A 21,997-nucleotide genomic window follows, 5' to 3' on the forward strand; every position below is an offset into this window, starting at 1 on the left:
TTTTTAGAGAGTACATGATTGAGGATAAAATAGCTATCATGATTATTTATCATGGTGATTTAGCCAAAGATTTGAGCATGTGTTTGCCTTGTGCACTATTTAACCTGCATTAATGCATTTAGGTGAATTAATGCCACATTAATTTAGTTTATATTTGATATGATAAGTATAAATATCAGGGTTTCTGCAGGATTTTAAAAAGTCTAAAATGAAAAAAAAATAAAAAATTTTGGCTTTAAATTCTCTGTTCTAAGTTTTAAATAATTTTAAACAGGTCTTAATTTCCAATAACTTTGCATTTAATGCTATCTCTAATTGCTCCTTGAAATGCTCCCGCATTAGTTTAATTCGTTTCTGTGGGGCTGTAGTTTTTTCTTTCGCAAGTCCGAATATAATTCGCTGTATTGTGACTACAAATGAAACATGCAACATCCAATCAGCTTTCTGTTACTGGCGCGAACCTCTTGAATTGTACCGCAGACATTGCTAACAATGTATTTTTTTGTGTGTGTTTTTGATGGCGTGAAATAGGTCTTAAATTCCTTCTTAATTGTCTTAAGAAGGTTTGAAAGGCTTAAATTTTACTTTGTAAAACCTGCAGAAACCCTGAAAGATACATAGATAAATGCTTTAAATAATTCTACCTCACAGTGTGAATGATATAATTATCTTTGCCTGTGCAGTCTAATTTAAGTGCCTTCCTGTGCAAGCCTTATGTTTGGACTAGAGAATACACTTAAAAAAATTATGAAGGAGGAACAAACAATAACTAACCTAAGCCTTTGTTTTTTTGTATCACCAGTATGAAGGTTGAAGTAATAGAAAAAGCCAGAAATTATTATTGATCTGCATGTGATATTTTGTACCGCTTTGTTAAAATTCTTGAAAACACCTCAGAAAAAGGCCTGTTTTGTACTCAACTGAATTTCTGAAAACTACCCTTCAGAGATTGTTGATAGATACACTTCCACTTCCAGCTATTGTACATTTATCCACAAACTACTTGACCTGAATTTGGCCTCAGTGTTTTCAGGAAAGCAATGCCATCAAGCTCATAGCATGCTGGTTACTCATGGTTTTCATCTGTCAGCTCATATAAGGCAAAAATGCATTACCTTTACTGAAGTTCTGGATTCAAGACTCTGATCATTATAGACAACATGGCTGTGGGAACACTCCCTGATTCACTGATTAAGTGTTTAAGGACATGCTGGCTATAGATGAGCTGCCTGTGTGGCCTTCAGTAGGGTGGGACTACATGATGGAGTGAGAAGATGACGTGAGCCAGGCGTCAGGAATAGCCAACAGCTTGTGGAACTGGGACAGAGAGACAGGACAGACAGTGCCATTAAATCCTCTTTAATCCTAAACATTGCACTCATTTCTGATATTATGCATAATGTGTTAAAGTGCAAGAGGGCTAGCAAGGCTGTAACTAGCCAAAAGTATGTAGTGATGATCACTTTTCAACTGACCTATGATCAGCTGTGTTAACTGGCTATTATGTTTCAAGCTCAAAGGACCCTAAAGCTACCAGAGTTTTACTTTATATTGAATGATCTGCAATGTACTAATTACATGCTAACATCCTTTAGAGCTACACTAAATTGGACACCTGGTCATAAGTATGGTATGGTTTGAGTATCGCATTCCACATTTATTCCCAATTTGCTCTTATAATCCCCTCCACTGTTCAGGAACGATGTTCCACTAGATTTTGCAGTGTGCTTGTGGAAATTTGTTTACATCAGTCACAAGAGTGTTAGTAAAGTCAGTTACTGATGTAGGTGAGGTGAGGAGGACTGGGTGCAATCAGTGTTTCAATTCATCCCAAAGGTGTTCATTAGGGATGTGATCAAAGCTCTATAGCAGGCCAACAAGAGCTTCCTTTACAAAGCATGTAAACCATATCTTCATGGAGATCACTGTGTGCACAGGGGCATTGTCGTGTTTGAACAGGTTTAGGTTTTCAAGTTCAAGTGAAGGCAAAATTTTATTATAGCGCTTCCAAAGACGTCCTGTACAATTGTACAGGTTTTGTGGTAACAGTTTGGAGAAGAACTGCATACCTGTATGTCAGGAAAGGTCAGGCGTCCCAATACTTTGGTCCAAATAGTGTATGATATAAATGTGTGCCTGTACTGCATGTCATGGATGAATGCGTGGGGACAGTTTTTGAAACATACATTTTATTTATTCGCAGTAAGGTAAATAGTTTAGGCTTCAAACTCTTGGCTCTTAATAAGCACTTAATATTATATAGTTTAATTTTTAATTATAATTTATTAACTGATAAATTACTATAAACATGATACGGTTATTTAACTGTTGTATTGATACCATGTTGTTATGCTGTATTTTATATTTATTATCTAATTATTTAATTAAATTAAATGAACTGGTCTATCAGTGAAGTTTATGCAAAAAGGGATGGGTAACATAACATAGAGACGAACCGAAGAATTGTGATCCTGGTTACAGCCCTGTGTTCTGGTTTGGTGACTGTAGTTGAAATTGTTTGTTTGTTTTTCTCTGCAGTGAGCACAGCACCACAACTCAAACAGGTATGTAGCAATAACGACCCCAACATAATCACAGCTGAATTAATGAACGAATAAAAAATACATTTTTGAAAATTTTTTTGAAAAAAATCCAAAAGCAGTGTGTTTAATATGTAAAGCTCATTTCATTACTGTGTTTGGTGCCCCCTACAGGTGGGGAAAATCTCCAAAAACAAGAAGAAGAAGCTGAAGAAGAAGCAAAAGCGACAGGCAGAGCTGCTGGAGAAACGCATGCTGGAGATAGAGGCTTTAGAGAGGGAGGCTGAGAAAAAGAAAACCAACGAGGGGCTAAACCCGCCTCCAGGACCCACACTGGCACTTGCTGAGAGTGAAGATGAGGACGACGAAGAGGAGGACATAGAGGATGAGGAGGAAGAAGAAGGAGAGAGGGAGCGGCCTGTTAGATTAACCAACCACACATGTAAGTGGTTCTTGATTATAACTGAGACATTTCGGGTTTAGATTTTATCTAAAACAGCTGAAACTGCAGACAATCAAGGTTTGCTTTGATTTTTGTGTATTTATGCACAGCTTTGGTCACGCATAGGTAAAACAGCAAAAACCAAACTGGTATTCACTTACAAATACAAATAAATTGCTAATGCTGCTAATCTGTTAAGGTTCTTTGTGTACACTTATGCAGAAGGCCTGTATTAACACATCTGACAAATACAAATTGTATTGTTAGCATTTAGCATAACCTTTTCTGTGTAATGTTGATACATGGGCACTCTGGACTTTTATATTTATCTCTACAAACTATCATTAAAATACACATTATTGCCAAACGTTTGTGGACACCTGGTCATAAGTACGGTATGGTGTATAAGTATGGTACGAGCCTTTTGAGAACCACATTAAACATTTAGTTCTAATTTGCTCTAATAGCAATAATAGCAAGTAATTCCCTCTTCTGGGAAGATGATCCACTAGATTTTGGAATGTGCTTGTGGAGATTTGTGCTCATTCAGAGACAATGGTGTTATAAAGTACTGATGTAGGTGTACCCATCTTCATGGAGTTTGCTTCGTGCACAGGGGCATTGTCATGCTGGACCAGGTTTGGGTCTTTTAGTTCAAGTGAAGGGAAAATGTCATGCTACTGCATCCAAAGACCCCCAATACAACTGTGTGCCTTCAGCTTTGCGATAACAGATCGGGCAAGAAACACAAATGGCTGGGAAAGTCAGGTGTCCCAATACTTTTGTCCATATAGTGTATACTGTATCAGATATACACTTTTCAGTTTACAGCCCTGTGTTGGTGTCCCATACTCTTTGTATTTTATAATTCCTCTTCATCCTCCTTTTTTGTTTGCCTCATCACTACTGGAGCCATCACATGGCCTTCAATCAACACAGAGAGAGCTTTCAGCACAAGTGGGTCAGCAGCTGCAGGTGTAGCACAGAGGATTCTAGAAAAAACTCGTTTTTGCTGTGTGCTCTCATGGATGTGCGAACCTGTGCTTTTAAAATGGCAAACGTGCATACGATACATTAAGTGTTGGTCATGGGAATGCTAATCACTGTTGCTAGGCAACTGGAAAATAAGGATGCTGACCATAAGCTAATTACTACTTATTCAACCTCCACATTATGTAGTCACTTGTGCTCATCATAAAAGCATTTCTTGTTGCTTTGATCAAATTGTAAATGCTTTTGTACATTAATTTAATTGATTGTATACAATTGTCCGTGGTTTTCTACATTATCAGTTGTTTATGTCATGTTGATTTAAAATATGTTATACTGGTTTCACCTGAATAGTCTTAACCCCTAAAACATCTCAGTTTATTGCATAAGTCAATGAATGCTAAATGGTTAAACCAGTTGTCATCATCTGTCATCTAAAATTTCTATTAAACTTTTTTTTAAATGTGACTTGAATTGATTAATTATGCAGATGAATCTTGAATGTCACTAATGAAGGCGAGTGTACGGCATCAGATCTAAAGAATTATCAACTAGTTCTTTAAAACAGGTCAAAGGTGAATTTCATGAACCTTTAATTGGTGACAAAGCGAAACACGGAATTACAATTTCTTAAAACGGACACTATTACAGTACAGTAAAAGTGTGAATCCTTTCGGATCTCTTGCAGTCAATAATAAATCAAATATGCAATCAAATAAATACATTTGTGTTGTTGGAACTTATTAATGCCATAACAATTCTAACAAACCGTAGTTTCTATCGATAAATACTAGATCATAGAGAGGAACTAAGGATTTTGAGAAAATCCAATGTGTTGTGCTGTTTGTACAAATTGTTTTGAGAAATGAACTTACTTGTTTGCAAATATTAAGTATGATTCTAGAAATGCTCCAAAGCAACTGAGAAATACTTCAATGACAAAAGCTAAAAGCTAAGAGGCATCATTTAAGAATTTTTTTTATTATTATTTGAATTGGGTCAAAGCAGAATGATGTCTATAAACAGGAAAGACCCCTCAGCTGTATTAGCATTTTCATTAGATGTATTGTTGCTAGCTTAGCAGTTGAGAGTTAAGCTCAGCAGTTGAGAGCCCAACGTGGTGCTGATGGCATTTGTACTCACAAACTTCTGATCAGAAGTCCAAATTTTTACAATTTTTTTTTTCCAAATCACAAAAACGTTATAAAAATGTTAACATTCAATGTAATTGTGATTTATGAAATAGTGACTATCACTAGAGTTAATTGTTTATTTGGAGTCTTAACATGAAATCCAGTCAATAATCCCTTTATTGGGAACATCCTACTAATACTGGACAGGAACCCCTTTTTGTCGTGGACTTCACAATATAATAGAATTATTCTTACGAGACTTCGGTCCATGTTAAAATAATTGCAACACCTAATTGCTGCATTCGTCAGCTGCACATTCATGCTGTGAATTTCCCATTTTCCCACTACAGCCTGTGCTTCTTTTTTCTGCTTACTATGGTTGTAAAGGTTATTATTTAAGGTTATTATAGTCTTCCTCTCAGCTCAAACCATTTTGGCCATTCACCTCTCTCATAAAGAAGGTTTTCTTCTGCAGAACTGCAGCTGGATGTAACCTCTTAGATCTATTGTGTATGTGCAGGAGATAAGCCCTCAATGAAATACTCACACCAGCTCATCTGGAACCAACAAAAATGGTTAAAGTTGCCAAGATCACATTTTCCCATGGAGAACTGCAGGATTTTTTTTATTGCACTGCTGCTATTTGTGGCAAATTGTTTGTTTGGATAATAGCATAAAAGAGAATGTGCTTAATAAAAAGACCAGTCAGTGTATATTTTAATCCATTCTGTTCTATTTCAGTATTGAGTATCTCTCTGTCCAAAGTTACTGAACTGGAAATAAATGTAGAGGGAGACACTTTAAGGTCTGTTGATAGAGAGACAGGCAAACCTCCAACTTCCTCTTCGCCCCCTCAGTGTGTACACACACGTGTGCAAACACACACACAGGATTCTAGCTGCTTCATTCATTTTAGTCTGAGAAGAGAACCCTTCATTTTCTCTTCTTTTTTCCGATGTTCTAGGTGCAGCTCCTTCAGAACCAGAGCAGGAGGATGAGGAGGACTGCGATGTATCTCCTAACACAGATGTATGCGATGATGAAAATCCCCCTCTGGCGACAAAGATCAACACTCCACCACATGAACCGAGCAACAACCCTGCAAATGAGGAGGAAGAGGAGGAGGAACGAGAAGAAGAAAATGAAGAAGATAAGGTGGAGCAGGAAAGAGCACCAGAGCAGCAGGAAGCCCAGGAGTGTCTGGAGGATGCAAAGAGAGCAGCAGACCTGCTTGAAGCCGTATCTTGTGACAAGAAGCTGGAACAAAAGACAAATGAGTGTGCAACGGAGGAGCAGCCTAAGCTGCCGAAAGGAGAAGAGGAAAGTGATGAGGAAGACGAAGACCAAGCTGATGACGAAGATGACGATGATGACGATGAAGCCGAGGATGATGTCCAAGAGCTTAGGAATTCCACAGAGAGACACAATGACACTTTAAAAACCAACGGTCACGCAGTGGTGGATACATTACATCTATCAGAACTTGTGCCCGTGGTGCCCTCATCCTCACCTCTGCTGTGCCCGCTGGTGGAGTCGGAGCTCAGTGCCACTGACCGGGACGCCTCTGATGCCTCTTATGAGCTATTTAACGGACAGACGGCGGCACTCAGTAATGGCGCTCGCCACAGAGCCACGGCACCACGCTTTCCCGAGCTCCCACTAGACCCCGAGGCCGAGGAAGAAGAAACAAACCTGAACCCTCATGCTGAGCGCAGCCGCACTGTCTCATCCTCCAGCACTGGAGACACTCCCAAAGGTGACTGACACACACACACACACACACACACACACACACACACACACACACACACACACACACACGCACACACACACTGCTATATGTTTACTCCTGACAATTGCAGACCAAAGTTTGGTCTTTTTTTTTTTTTTTTTTTATTATTATTCAGCAATACATTTATTTTTATGTAAACTACTGCATTATAGATATAGTACAGTATTAACAAAATGTTTTTAGTTGTTCTATATCATTTGTCTTATTCTTGATGGTACACTATTTTGCCAAAAGTTTATGGACACCTAGTCATGTACAGTAAGTAGTACAAGTACAGTATGTGCTTTTTGAGCATCACATTCCACATTTGTTCCAAATTTGCTATTATAATACCCTCCACTCTTCTGGGAAGATGTTCCACTAGATTTTAGAGTGTGCTTGTGGAGATTTGTGCTCATTCACACACAAGTGTGTTAGTAAAGTTAGGTACTGATGTAGGTAAGGAGGCCTGGGGTTCAGTCAGCAATCACTTTCATCCCAATAGGGTTGAGTTCAGCGCTCTATAGCAGGGGATCTTCCACTCCAACCAATGCAAAGCATATCTTAATGGAGTTTGCTTTGTGCACAAGGGTATTGTCAAGCTGAAACAGGTCTGGGTTTCTTAGTTCAAATGAGGGGAAAATGCGTCTAAAAATGTCCTATACAATTGTGTGCCTTCAGCTTTACAATAACGTTTTGGAAAAAAACCACATATGGCTGGGAAATCGGGTGTCCCAATACTTTTGTCCTTCTAGTATATCTATCTACTTGCTCCAAATGATCTCATTGTACAGTGACATTAAAGATATATGTGTTACAGAAAAGACATAATCAGTAGTCTAAATTAGTTATAAGTGAGTGCATATGTAGAGTAATTTATACAGATTATGTTTACAGTATTGTTCTAATAACTAAACATGTTCTAATCAGCTCTGTACTGGTTCACTCAGCTAAAGCACGGGCAGCTGACCTACTGGTGAATCCTCTGGACCCTCGCAATGCTGACGTTCTCCGAGTGAAAATAGCAGACCTGGGCAATGCCTGCTGGGTGGTAAGATGATTTGTTTTGTCGATTTGTAATCCGTGAATTTCCAAAACTTACCTGGGAAGCAAAAATGACACACCTTCATCTTTACAAAAATCTTTTAAATCATGTGGCTGGCGTCATTATGGGGTAAAAATCCGGCCGACGCTAAATGTGACATGATAGATAGCAATTGTGTGCCAGTCTTTTGTTGGGAATGGAGCAATGTGCAAAAATATAACCAGTTATCAGAAATCCTGTGGAAAAAAGCTTATAGATCACAGAGCTAAAAAAGAGACATGGTAAGAATCATGCAAGCAATCAGACAGGCTTTTCAGCATTAATACACAGAATACTTCAGATTTTTGTTAAACAACTACTACTTAAATTGACAAAAATGACCAAAAGTCATGTGTGCTACCCTGGAAGAACTTCCTCAGGTACAGGTGGCTTGTGGCACTAGACTTTTTGGAACAATTGGAATTTATGGGAAGGTGGGTAAAACTGTAAGAACACTGTTTGGCAAGTAGGAAATATGATTCTTTAGTTGCTAGTTTATATATATAGTTTATACTGCTTAGCCTTTTATAAAGAGAATGTTCGTGAACTCGAGTTACAGGGTGTGTTGAGTTTTTTCCATGTTTTTCATTAAAGTTATGTGTGTTCCTCCAACTTAAAAAACAAATTAACATGTATGTAGGTTGATTGTCTATGTTAAATTGCTCCTGGTTGTGAATTTGTACAGTGGTGGACAGTAATGAAGTAAATGTAATTCATTACTGTACTTAAGTAGCTGTTTTCATGCATCTGTTCTTTACTAAAGTATTTTTATTTGGGGAGACTTTTACATTAACTTCACTACATTTCAAAATCAAATATCTTATTTTTCACTCAACTACATTTTGCGAAATCAGTCGTTCATTTTTATTTAAGAGTGTATATAAACTAATCCTGTTAAACACGCAGCAAGCCACCAATCACCGTAGAGCGTGCACTCTGTTTTGAACTTGTATTGATTGTCGCTTGCATTTGCTTGTGTCTACTTACCACGAACATACAGTTCAGCATCAGTTCAACAGCAAGCAGAACATTTTGGGAGGAATAAATGATGAAAGAAACTCCTGACTCGGACTTGTCACAACGCCTGTGGCCTTATTTGTGCTTTTTTTTAAGTAGTTAAAAAGAAGGTGATGATCATTTAAATGGATAATAATCAGTGTTTGAATCATTAATATAATTCTATTAATAGATGGTGTGCTGAGAGTAACATAAGAGTCTTTTCAAATAAACTGAGTTATAAAGCAAAGAGTCTTGTGACAAAATTTATAATAGGAACATTATAGCCATAATAAATCATTGTACTTTGGATGCTTAAGTCCATTTGAAGACAAATACTTTTGTACTTTTTCTCAATCAAAATGTTAAAGGGAGCACTTTTAATTTTACTGGAGTCATATTTTACCAAGTGTATCTCTACTTTAACTCAACTACATGGTTTGTGTACTTCATCCACCACTGGCAGCATCTATTTCAAACTTCTAGTATGTCGAAATTTAAGTATGCATACTAGTATTTTAAGTGTGTATACTCAACATTTGAGTGTGAATACAAAAATTTTAAGTGTGCATACTAGAATTTTAAGTGTGCATACTAGAAATTTAGGAGTGCATACTAGAAATTTAATTATAATAATATAATAATGTAATTTCTTTTTATTTGGGGAGATTTTACTTTAACTTCACTACATTTCACAGTCAAATATCTCACTTTCACTCAACTACATTTTGCGGAATCACTCTTTTATTTAAGAGGGTATTTATCAGGGTAGAGCTCAGACTCTGTTTTGAACTTGTTTTGATCGCTGCTTGGTGGTGTCTATTTTTTACCAACATACAGTTCAGCATCAGTTCAACAGCAAACAGAACATTTTCAGAGGATTAGAACGTGGAAGAAACTAGAGGTCGACCGATATGGGGTTTTTTTTGGCCGGTGCCGATATTTAGAATTCAGCAGCCGATATCTGATGATGGAAGAAACTCCTGACTCGAACTTGTCACAACACCCGTGGCCTTATTTGTGCTTTTCAAGTAGTTGAAAAGATTTTATCTCATGATTATTTAAATGGATATTAATCAGTGTTTGAATCATTAATATCATTCTGTTAATAGATGGTGTGCTGAGCGTAATATTAGAGTCTTTTCACATAAACTGAGTTGATAATGCAAAGAGTCTGGTGACAAAATTGATAATAGGAACATTATAGCCATAATAAATTATTGTACTTTGGATGCTTAATTGCATTTAAAGACAAATACGTTTGTACTTATCCTTAATTAAAAGTTTAAAGGGAGCACTTGAAATTTTACTGCAGTAATATATAGAGTGGATCTCTACTTTAACTCAACTACATGCTTTGTGTACTTCATCCACAATGGAATTTATATATGATTAGTGTCATGTGATGGACTGGCATCCCATCCGGAGTGAATTCGCTTAAGAGTCTGTAAAAAATAAACTTAAACTGTAGTCAAATAACCATATTGAGACTCAAAATTAGTCACTAGAACATTTAATCAGAAAATGAAAAAACAAAACAGGATTGGAAAAAGCTTGTACATATTATGCTGATGAAAGTATCAGAACGTCATAATTTCAAGCTATGCACACGTCCAGCTTGATAGCGTATCACCACCGAGTGTTTCAAGCACATAACAGCGAGTTTACATTTCTTCAGTGGCCTGCACAGATTGCAGCTCTTAACTCTCTTGAGCATCTGTGGGATGAGGTGGAAAATGCTAATGTAATGCAGTCATTCTGCATGATACAGCATTTCTGCACAACATCTTGTACATTCCATTCCATTTGTTATTGCTCTCAAACCAGCCTTGTTGTCTATACTGTATTTTAAAAATGCTGGAAAAATGCACTGAAATGTAGTTTTATTTACAGCAAGGCCTAAGGAAAGGGAGCACGCTTTTTTGAGCTATTTCTTTATTTTCAAGTTCAACGTGTGGGTGTAAAAGATGTGTGAACAGAGTTTTTGACCAAAGGTGTCAAGAGGGTACCAAGTGGCTGTAAATTTGGAGCTAAAATGGGTTTAAAAATTAAATGTTAGATGTCACATTTGTTGTTATGTCACTCCACCCACATAAACGCAGGTACATCTATGAGTGTCCACATAAAACTTGGTGACACATTGAACATGATGTGAGAAGAAATGCATGTAAAAAATAAATAAATAAACAAATACTTTGAGTGTATAAACAAAATACTTCATCAAGTCAAGTCAATAAGCTTTTATTGTCATTTCAACCATATATAGCTGATGCAGTACACAGTGAAATGAAACAACGTTCCTCCAGAACCCCGGTGCTACATGAAACAACATAAAACAACAGTCACAGAAACAGAAAAACACAGGGCCAAGAACTAGTAGAAAAATCCTTGCCAAATAAAGTGCATGTGTGCAACCTGGTGCAAACAGTGCAGAAAGACAACACAAGACAGTGCAAGACAATACACAAAACACAAGACAGTGCAACACAAGACACAGTGCAAGACAACACAGGACACTGCAAGACAATACACAAAACACAAGACAGTGCAAGACAACACAGGACAGTGCAAGACAACACAGGCCAGTGCAAGACAATACACAAAACACAAAATAGCTCTGCCAGTAAACCTGTCGTAACAAAATAAGGTGAACAGTAGCAGAAAAATGTAAACAGAATATTGTGCAAATAAACAAATAGCAGCAATCAAGATAAAGTGAACAGTGGCAAAAGAAATGTGGACAGAATATTGTGCAAAAGAACAAATAGCAGCAATCCCAGTAGATGTGCAAAAACGGCATGTAAACATTTTGCGGTATTGATTAGTGTGAGTGGTACTGAATCATGGGTGTGCGAAGTGTATGATGTGTGTTGATTCCGGTTTGTACAGATCAGTCACACAAAGTGAGTATGAGTGTGAGACCTTATTTAAAAGATAACTATTTAATACTATTGAAAGTCCAGTGTCTGCTAGTTTGTCTCAGACGGTGCCGAATCACTGATCCTCTTTTGTTTCCAGCACAAGCACTTCACAGAAGACATTCAGACACGGCAGTACCGCTCTATTGAGGTCCTGATCGGAGCTGGTTACAGCACTCCTGCAGACATCTGGAGCACTGCCTGTATGGTAAGCAATAAACCGAGTCTATGTGTGCATGTTCATTACAGTGTGCAGAACTAGTACAGGACTATATTTGCATCAGCCAATAGAACAGAAACACAAACACTGATCAGTTAGATCTATCCAGCTTTTTATATTCTTCTTGTCAATCACTGGAGCTGTCCAAACGAATAAGTAATATCTGATCGTCTCTTTCTGATGGTCTTTGTACATGATAATTAGGCAAACGTACTGTCAAAGTCATCCTAGAATTACCATAATTAGCCTTCTTCCGACTTACAAAAACATTCAAGCCTCTCGCAGAGCCTTAATCAATAGCTGGCAGGAAAATGCATGTCGCATGTCCCAGATGTGAAATAACTGGCTCTCAACTGAGTCTCCTCAGGCTACAAAACTAGCTCTAATTTATGTGATGCTTATTAATAACTGCTCATATTTATTATGGAGGGACGTGATGGTATGTTTTAAATACTAATGCTTTAAGCTCTATGTATACGGCTGTGTTTTATATTGAAGAATAACCAATCTGGATCAGATTGTTGATACAGCTTTTTATCAAAGAAAAAGATAATTTTTATCAGATGTACGTCAGACATAATACAACTGAATACACTTATGTATGAACACACGTACATCTATACCCGCACGTTTACATACCAGAATACTCCTATATATAGATATACACATTACATTTTTGTTCACTGGACATATCCTCATCAGAAATATCGATGGGAAAAAAGAAAAAAAAAAGTACAAATGCTGTAGGGAGTGATCTTTCACGTCTTTACACCATAATTTTTATTTAAACGATTTTTATTAGGTCTATGAGATGTAGCATACTGTATTTGGTCCATGTTTCCCAGTACAAAGCGAATTTTTTTAGTTTATGATTTACAAATGCTATTATTTGCTCAATTTTATAAACATCCATTGTGATTTCCATCCATTGCATTCAGTGTAGGACTCTCCTGTGACAAACATTTTTTGGGTAAAACTCTTTCCAACAGCCATCGGCAATATATCCATTCAATATTTATCTATTTTTAACCATTTCTGGGGTATTTGTTTTCCGAAAAGAAGGATTTTACTCTTAAAAGGTATTACACTTTTAAAAATATCCTGTAAAGCAATATGTATTCTTCACCAATAGTCCATAATAACATAGAAGTACCAGAAAACATGGTAAAGGGTTGCGTTTTGGATTTGGATTCTCCCACATACGAAAAAATTTCGACCATGGTGTACTTTCTGAGGTGATGTAATAAAATGTCATATCAATTTTTTATATGTATTTTTTCTTTTTACATGGATTACTAGAATAAATAGAACTAAAACTAGAGATAAGCTTTTTTTATAGTCTGGAATAAATCTTTCATATAATAGCTATGTAATTTAAGATTTGTGAATACATAGCAGTTCAATAATTGGACTGCGGTTATGTGTCAGACATCAATCGTGCTCCAGTTAGAGGCTGTTTAACGCTCTTGTTTTTGTCCCATTCAGGCGTTTGAGCTCGCGACTGGAGACTATCTATTCGAGCCACATTCAGGAGAGGACTATTCGCGTGATGAAGGTATATCTCAGCTCATAATCATGTTTTGTTACTATTAATATATTAATAAATTTATTACTACATTCATTTGGTTATGTTTGTGCTGCTATAGCATGGTTATGCTAATTATTTACTGCTGTACCACATTTTTACTTTCTGGCTAGTATTTGAGTGTATATAATTGTAGAATTAAATTGTAAATTTAAAGTTTATGTGCCCGGTTTCTAAGATTTCTCTAACTAACATTCATCACTAAGTTCCTCATTTCACCCTTTCCTTTCTTTTAGCCAAACATTAATTCAGTCTCACCCATTCTCCTCCATTGTTTTTAACTCAATCTCAACCTTTCAGTCTTTTCAAACCCCATGCATTCTAACCACACACATACTCTATATCCTTTAATTTCTCATCTCTCGATCAGCACCGTTTCTAGGCATGGGTAAAATAGGCGGTCGGCTAGATCACAAACAGCTGGGGGCGCCAGTGATTGCCTCTGCCCCTTTGCCACGCTTGCCCTCGCCCCGTCCTCAACCCACCGAGAGAATTATTAATGTTATCATTATTATTACTACGTAGTAGCAGTGATTACTTGTGATTATCTGAGCAGTGTCTCTGGTGATAGTGGCTGCTGCTGTTAGGAAGAGAAATAGAAATGTAGAGGGTTCAAGTTCAAGTTTATTTCTATAGCGCTTTTCACAATGGACATTGTCTGAAGGCAGCTTTACAGAACTTAAGAATTAAAGTACTTGATGTGTATTTATCCCTGATGAGCATCCAGGGGGCGACTGAGGCAAGGAAAACTCCCTTAGATGAATGAACCATGAGAGGAACCAGACTCAAAAAGGGAACCCATCCTCATTTGGGTGATATCAAGAGTGTGATTATAAATCTTTAAACAATACAAAACACTAGAGAGTGAGACTAACATGAGCACTGGAGTGTGTGTGATTATGAGTAATGTCCTTTCTACAGTCTTATACTATCAGTTGACGTTGTGGAACCAGAAGCTACTGAGCAACTCAACATCTGAGATCATTATATATCCAACACCAACTCCTCCATTTTAGAGCCTCGATTTGAAAAGGTCCGAAATGAAACTTTATATGAAGTGGAATCCTAATGGCGATGGTACGTTTCTAGATGGTTCGGGATGTTTGCGGGGTTGGCATCTACTTTTTTGACGGTCCATAATCTTCATGAGGTGGCATGTGACTGGATTTGGGGTAACCTCAGGATGCCTCAGGATGGGTAGAGAAAGAGAAGCAGTGGAGAAGAATTAGCGTAGCTGCTGTTCATAATATTAACAAGCACAAGTTGATAATGTGCATGTAATCATATGTTCTGGAGCACAAGGTTATGATGTGATGTGTGTTATGTGTAGGCTTTGCTAAAAAGAGTTTTTAATCTGCACTTAAACTGGGAGGGTGTGACTGAGCCTCGAACACTGTCAGAAAGACTATTTCAAAGTTTAGGAGCTAAATGTGAGAATGCTCTACCGCCTTTAGTGGACTTTGCTATTCTAGGAACTACTAGAAGTTAAGAGTTTTGAGATCTCAAGGAGTGTGACGGATTGTAGCGTGTTAGAAGACTGGATAGATACATGGGAGCTAAACGATTTAGTGTTTTTTAAATAAGTAGCAGTTGTTTGTAGTCGATTTGAAAATTAACAGGAACCCAGTGTAGGAACGATAAGATTAGAGTTCTATGATCATATTTTCTTGACCAGGGTGTCAGGGAACATTGTCCATGCTTACCTGGATTAAACTATTTCATCATGAAAAGGTTAAAGCCATCAGAGCCTCAGTATTGTAAAAGGAAAAAGAGGATGAGAAAAAGAAAGTGAAATATAGAGTTATGCTACTAATTACTAATTGCTTTAGTAATTGTCGCTCCATCTTCACAAGCCCAAAATGATACAGCAGCGAAATATTAACATAGTAAAAATTACCTGATCAGAAATGGCTGTTTGGTGGAACCTAACCAAGGAATTTCAGGCAATTTTCAGTGCACATTCAGTGCAATGTGTTCAGGTTGCAACAAACCCAAATGTAGAAATTTAACAACAGAAATGTATGAGATCCCATCTCAGATCAGATTGTTTTGGGCTAATTTTCCCTGTAGGCCATGTATTTTTTTTTCCTCATCCTCATCAAGTTGATTTTCTGCACTATTTCCTCAGCATCACACCCAAAACAGCGTCTTACACATGTCTATAAATAGCATGATGCTGGAGGACTGGACTCAATTAATGGCTTGTATAAATTCAGCTAAGCATGGGGAATGTTACTCTGTATGTTTTCTCCAGTTAATTAATGTTTATCGCTATACTTTATCACCGTATTACTAACTCTGTCTTTCTCTCTGTCTTCTCTCTAATTTCTCTTCCTCCTCCTCCTCCTCCTCCTCCTCCTCCTCCCTTTTCTCTTCTCAACATGTCATCCATACTTCTGCACTGTTTTCCCTGTACATCTTTTTCTTCTCCCCTCTGCCTCTGCTTCTGTAGATCACATAGCCCACATCATAGAGCTCTTGGGCTGTATTCCACGCCACTTTGCTCTATCTGGAAAATATTCTCGGGAGTTCTTCAACCGGAGAGGTAGCTGTAGGAGCACTTAGGGAGGACGAATACATGCGCAGTTGCACTCGATACAGACAGTATCTGTTAGCTGTTAGCAAATTTGCCACTAATGTGAATTTGAGGACGTCACAGGAATCGTATCTGTCTGATCACGAGTTAAACTGCCATGCATCTACTCGTCCTCCTGCACAAGTGTGTGTGCATGATTTACTCATGTCTACGTGTGTGTTTTGTTGCTTGTGTGTTTGTGTGTGTGTGTGTGTGTGTGTGTGGTGGTCAGACCACATCGCTCTGATTATGGAGCTGCTGGGGAAAGTCCCACGTAAAGTCATCGCTGCAGGGAAATACAGCCGTGAGTTCTTCTCAAAGAAAGGTAATAGAGCTCCTCATCTTCAGCTGTACAGGAACCAAATCTTAGAGAAAATTAAGAAAACATTAAGACAGGAGTCCCAGCATTCCATGTACAAAATCACATACACTGAACAGGCATAACATTATAAAAATGATACCATTACGACCGGTGAAGTGAATAACACTGATTATTTTTTATCATGGCACGTGTTAGTGGGTGGGATATTATTATTGAACATTTTGTCCTCGAAGTTGATGTGTTAGAAGCAGGAAAAATAGGGGCGTGTAAGGATTTGACCGAATTTGAAAAAGACCAAATTGTGATGGCTGGACAACTGGGTCAGAGCATCTCCACAACTGCAGCTCTTTTGGGCTGTTCCCAGTCTGCAGTGGTCAGTATACATCAAAAGTGCTTCAAGGTTTGATGCACACGAGAGTGAAGGCTGCCCCGTGTGGTCCGATCCAACAGACGAGCTCCTGTAGCACAAATTGCTGAAGAAGTTAATGCTGTTAATGCTCGATGGGTCACGGCTGTTTTTGGCAGAAGAGGAACCAACACAATATTAGACAGGTGGTCAGAATGTTATGCCTGATTGGTGTATCTGATTAGGACTGATTAGGAAAACAAAATATTAGATGGCAGGGTTGAAGGACAAGGCCAGTCTTCAAACTCTTTTGATGTTCTTAAATTTACAAGTTTTGGAACTCCTGGAAAATCCTGATGAAGTACTATACAGTTCCTGGAAGCGTTCCTGCTTTGCATTTCCTCAGCACTTCATTGACGGTAATTATTGTATTAAATAACTTCAGGGCAAATCTAAAATTTCATTATATCAACAGAGTGAACATGCAGCAAAGTAGAATCATACGGGATCATTTTTCTTTTGCTATGTAAATATGATGTTAATATTTATGTAGTGTTTTAAAAAAATGTATTTACATTTTCAAGCAGGAAGCACAAGCTTGGAAATCTTTCACTTTGCTGGCTTGCCTCGTGCACACAAGTCAAGTTTGATTTATTCAAAAAATTTAACCAGCCAGCAAATCAAATGCTCCACTGCTGTCATTTTTGAGAAGCACATTATTTTCTACCTTTGGAGCAGAAACTACTGAGGTTCCCCGACTCCGAGGCCTGTAAAATCAAACACTCACATTTTTTTTTCACCTCAAATCTGATACCAGTAGCAGAATTCTGATGTAAATACTGTGATGGTGCTGAAAACTGATACTTATTAATTAATCCTGGTGTTCATTTGGATCAGAAAAGTCTTGTTTGGGGGTCCAAGCACCAAAGGTTCTAGAAACCTATCACATTTTCTAGGATATGTCTTTGTCTTATTACTATTATTACTAAAACAGTATGGAGAACAAATACCACAAAATATAGAAACGGTTAATTTGAAGGAAAGATGCAGTTTAGCCCCCAGTACTCAAGTACAAAAAGAGACAGACAATAGGCCCGATGGTGATACAAAAACCCAATCTTTTTTCTTGGCCCATTTTTTTTCAGAACCGCACGTCCCACCGAGAACTGCGCTGTAAAAAGAGCTATTTTTCTCCCCTCACTTAGATTTTGCCTTATGTGCAAAAGCTATTTGGATTTCAGGTTAGACACAATAGTGGAGACCTAAAAAAACGATCAAAAACTTGAAAACAATATGGCTGTCACATGCCAATCAACCCTAAATTAAGCCTAATTTACTTAAACGGCTGTAACGCAAGATTGTTTGAAAGGTCAACATTTGTTAGATCGTGCAAAATTTCAGGATTAACCATACATGAGGGGCAGGGATACATTAAAAAAATCTGTTCCTTGCGAACCCGGTTCTTTTCATAATGATGTAATGACATAATAAACGTAAGAACATGGCCGTCTAAGATAATATCGTAATCGATGTTTCAACGATGTGCAATTTGACAAACAAAACACACTTACAGAGTGCATTCATTCATTACATGATGAAGTTGAGTAGGTTAGAGTCGTGCGTGTGTGCATTTAAAGTGCGTTATTTCGCTGCGTGATTCAGTCTATTGAACTGCATTTCGAATGATCCCCCCCCCCAAAAAAAAGAAATTAAATAAAAAAACAGCTATTAAAATATATATTATAAAATGTATATTATATTCATATTGATATATCAAATATGAATTTTATTTGCTTGGAAACAGCCAAAATGTGTTATGTTAACTGACTGATTAAACAGAATTAGACTCAAAAGATGATGCACACGTTTAGAAACAATGGCTTTCTAAAGGAAAAAAATGGCCATAAAAAGTACAAATACATTTAAGCATATTGGAAAAGATTAATCTCGGTCACTGCTGTGAACTGACCACCACACAGAGTGTATGTGGCATATCGAAAATTTTAGGAGTCAGCAAAATATTGATGTTATCGATATATCATTTTATGTCAATATTCCTACTGCCATTTGTATTTGCGTAGACATTCGACAGGTTTAACAGTGACCCATTGTAAAATTGTGAATGTTAAATATTAGAGCGGATCAGTGGATTAGCAGGAATAATGGTCGTGTCGCTGATACCAGTTTATATCTTTTACTGGTCATTGTGTTCTTTTTGGGTCATATAATAAGAGAGTCATCGCACAGGCTCAGCGTAGTTCGCTGATTGCCGACTGCACCGTGGACCATCTGCAGACAAAAAAAAAAACCCAGACATTGTTATTCAAAACATCATTTCATCATGAGTAAATTCTGTAAAGTAAATCAAGTTTTCTCTTCGTTTCTCTCTGTAGGTGAGTTGCGGCACATCACTAAGTTGAAGCCCTGGTCTCTGTTCGACGTCCTGGTGGAGAAGTACGGCTGGTCACCCGAGGACGCCAGCCACTTCACAAACTTCTTGTTGCCCATGCTGGAGATGGTTCCAGAAAAACGCGCCTCTGCAAGAGACTGCCTCAATCATCCGTGGCTGAACTCGTAGCACCTTTCCGATGTTAGCTCTTTCCCTCTAGTGGCAGGTTTTGGAACTGCATCTTGCTCTCAGTCTGGGGGGGAGAAAGAGGTCAGAGAGACAGTGAATGAGAGGGAGAGAGAAGGAGAGAATGAGAGAGAGAGAGAGCGAGAGAGAGAGAGAAAGAGAGAGAGAGAGAGAGAGAGAGAGAGAGAAAGAATGGGAAAGTAAGGGTTTGTGTGTGGACTAATGTAAGACTGGACCATGTCGGCATGAGCTACTACAGGTGGAAATTTGCATTGACAGTCCACTCTTTTGCACCTTCAGACACACACACACACACACACACACACATACACATACACATACACACACACACAAAACACAAACACAACACACAGAGTGCTGCTCATTAATTCGGATTCCATTTTTTAGACAAATGACTGGTGTGATGTTTTGTATCCTGTAAAAATGATGTGAAAAGAAATATGCAATGGAAGAGCAATGGAGTGTAAATGTGTCGAATCAAAATAAGCATTGTGAGACACAGCAGCCGGCTCCAGGGTCCCCGGCTCGATCCTGAGCTCGGGTTAGTGTCTGTGTGAAGTTCCACACGCTCTCTTTGTCCACATGGGTTTCTTCCCACACACAGTACCGATAAATTTACCCCTAGACTTTCAAAAATGTATGAATGTGTGTATAGAGTGTATTCCAGATTTGGATCGACCATGGACCCATCGTGACCAGTATTAACTGGTTACCAAGGAATGAATGGATGGATGGATGGATGAATGAGCATTAAACAGATTTAGAAGATTATAGTCTATAACCAAATCAGTGTCCTTAATGTTCAGGCTAAAATTTTAGTTTTTTTGGGGTTTTTTTTAAGCCAAACTTTCCTTGAACTACCTTCAAAATAACTGTGTTTGCTTTGCCTCAATGCTCCAGTGTTCAAACTCCAATTGGCTCCAAACACATCAAGGGACCTCATACATCATCGTCACTGTGAGCTGGTGGAACCGATCAAGGTGGACGCATGCCAGTGTTACAGCTATTACCTTTCCGGATGGAAATATCTCTCCATCTCTTTCACATCTCTCTCCTTCTCTCTACCCCCCCCCCCCCCCTCTCTCTCTCTCAGCCTGTCTTCCCCTTACAGAGACAGAGCCCCCTGAGCCAAAGTTCTGCCACAGACCTGTTTACAGCCCTCTCTCAACCCCAAAATCTACCACCTCCCTCCATCAGGGCTGCATGTCACTGTTCAGGCTCATGCAGACACACAGGAGACTCCGAACACAGAAAGGCGCACCGTTCTCTCCGGATTAACTACAGAATAATGCGTGTGAAATGAAGGAGGAAAACAAAAAGTCTGTGACTTCAATTTTCTGTGGTGTTTCTCCGAGCTCACGAAAGGGTGGAGAACCTGATGGAAAGGAGAAGTGTGTGCATTTCACTCTCGTTCGTTTCATTCAGCTGTTTTAGAAAAGACAAAAAGAAAAACTGGTCGAAACCTCGATGGCGAGGTTCTTATTGGGCCGTACTCTTTAAGCATTCCACAACTGTTTCTAACATGTATGCTTCCTACCATTATAAAACGTAAAAAAAAAAAAAAGGTTTCTTCACAGCATCATCACGTGACCATCAGGTGAAGCCCCAAAACAGTCCAGTTCTGAGGTTGCGCTTGCGTTTGTTCAGGGATTATGATCAGTGTACGGAGCGCTGCAGAGCGTTCTACAACCCCCACATCTACTCCAGTGCGAAACATCTTAAGTAAGGGAGGAGCCTCGTTGTATGGAGTTACCTGCTGGAGCGTGTGTGAGACACAACCCACACACACTACAGCTCGCTTTCAGTGCCAACGACCCTCTTCCACCCTCCAGCTCCATCTCCCATCACCTATTTTCGCAATAAAAAAAGTATAAGTAGATGGTGAAGTATTTTTAAAAACAATATAAAAAAATACATAAATAAAAAGAACTTCTGATGTTGTGACGGTGACAGAATATCGTCTTATTATTGAGGTGATTGTGTTTTGTCCGTTTAGAGATGTTTTAATTGCTTTTGTAATTATGATTATTATTGCCATTCGTTCTATTTTTTTAATTTAGTCCTCTTCCTCCCTCTCTCTCTCTCTCTTCCTCCCTCCTTCATTAGAGTGAACAGTGCTGCTCTGTATGGACTAGTGTGATGCTGATCAAATTTGATCAAACATTTTTGCAATAATAGTGAATTTTTGCACCAAAAGCTCCTGATCTCTCACTTAAGCCACGCTGACTGTTCTTCCCCAACATTCAGTTTCATCTCTTCTCTGTTTTTCATTGACAGATTTAATAAAATTATAAATTAATGGCTCATTTTTTTCTCCGCTCTCGGTCAAATTTTCAACACTTCACTGTGCACGTTTTCTTCACGATCTACTTTCTCATTAGGACTCACTCTGGTATTCCTCAGGATAAACCTCTAATAGGACGAAGATCTACATTAAATGGTTTGTTAAAAAGGAAAAGAGGGCACAGGAGTCACAAAC

At 38.2% G+C, this 21,997-nt stretch overlaps 1 protein-coding gene across 7 annotated transcripts in view; it reads left to right on the top strand.

Moving 5' to 3' along the window:
• The window catches only part of srpk2 (SRSF protein kinase 2), an 80,085-nt gene extending 58,261 nt beyond the window's left edge, over positions 1 to 21,824 (top strand). For 2 of the 7 annotated variants that reach the window (XM_083546251.1, XM_083546252.1), the window contains 9 exons: positions 2,539 to 2,564; positions 2,715 to 2,982; positions 6,070 to 6,861; positions 7,827 to 7,927; positions 11,975 to 12,082; positions 13,580 to 13,649; positions 16,487 to 16,579; positions 17,255 to 17,341; positions 19,316 to 21,824. In XM_083546251.1, coding sequence (XP_083402377.1) covers positions 2,539 to 2,564; positions 2,715 to 2,982; positions 6,070 to 6,861; positions 7,827 to 7,927; positions 11,975 to 12,082; positions 13,580 to 13,649; positions 16,487 to 16,579; positions 17,255 to 17,341; positions 19,316 to 19,500 — 1,730 coding nt within the window. In that variant the 3' untranslated portion in view covers positions 19,501 to 21,824. Of the gene's footprint in view, positions 1 to 2,538; positions 2,565 to 2,714; positions 2,983 to 6,069; positions 6,862 to 7,826; positions 7,928 to 11,974; positions 12,083 to 13,579; positions 15,377 to 15,450; positions 16,225 to 16,486; positions 16,580 to 17,254; positions 17,342 to 19,315 lie in introns of those variants that run through there. The other 5 variants (XM_083546254.1, XM_083546256.1, XM_083546253.1 and 2 more) reach the window with 3 other exon arrangements.
• Positions 21,825 to 21,997: the final 173 nt, after the last annotated feature.

This window comes from Silurus aristotelis, assembly GCF_946808225.1.
Source record: "Silurus aristotelis genome assembly, chromosome: 7".
In the NCBI taxonomy this organism is placed as follows: domain Eukaryota; kingdom Metazoa; phylum Chordata; class Actinopteri; order Siluriformes; family Siluridae; genus Silurus; species Silurus aristotelis.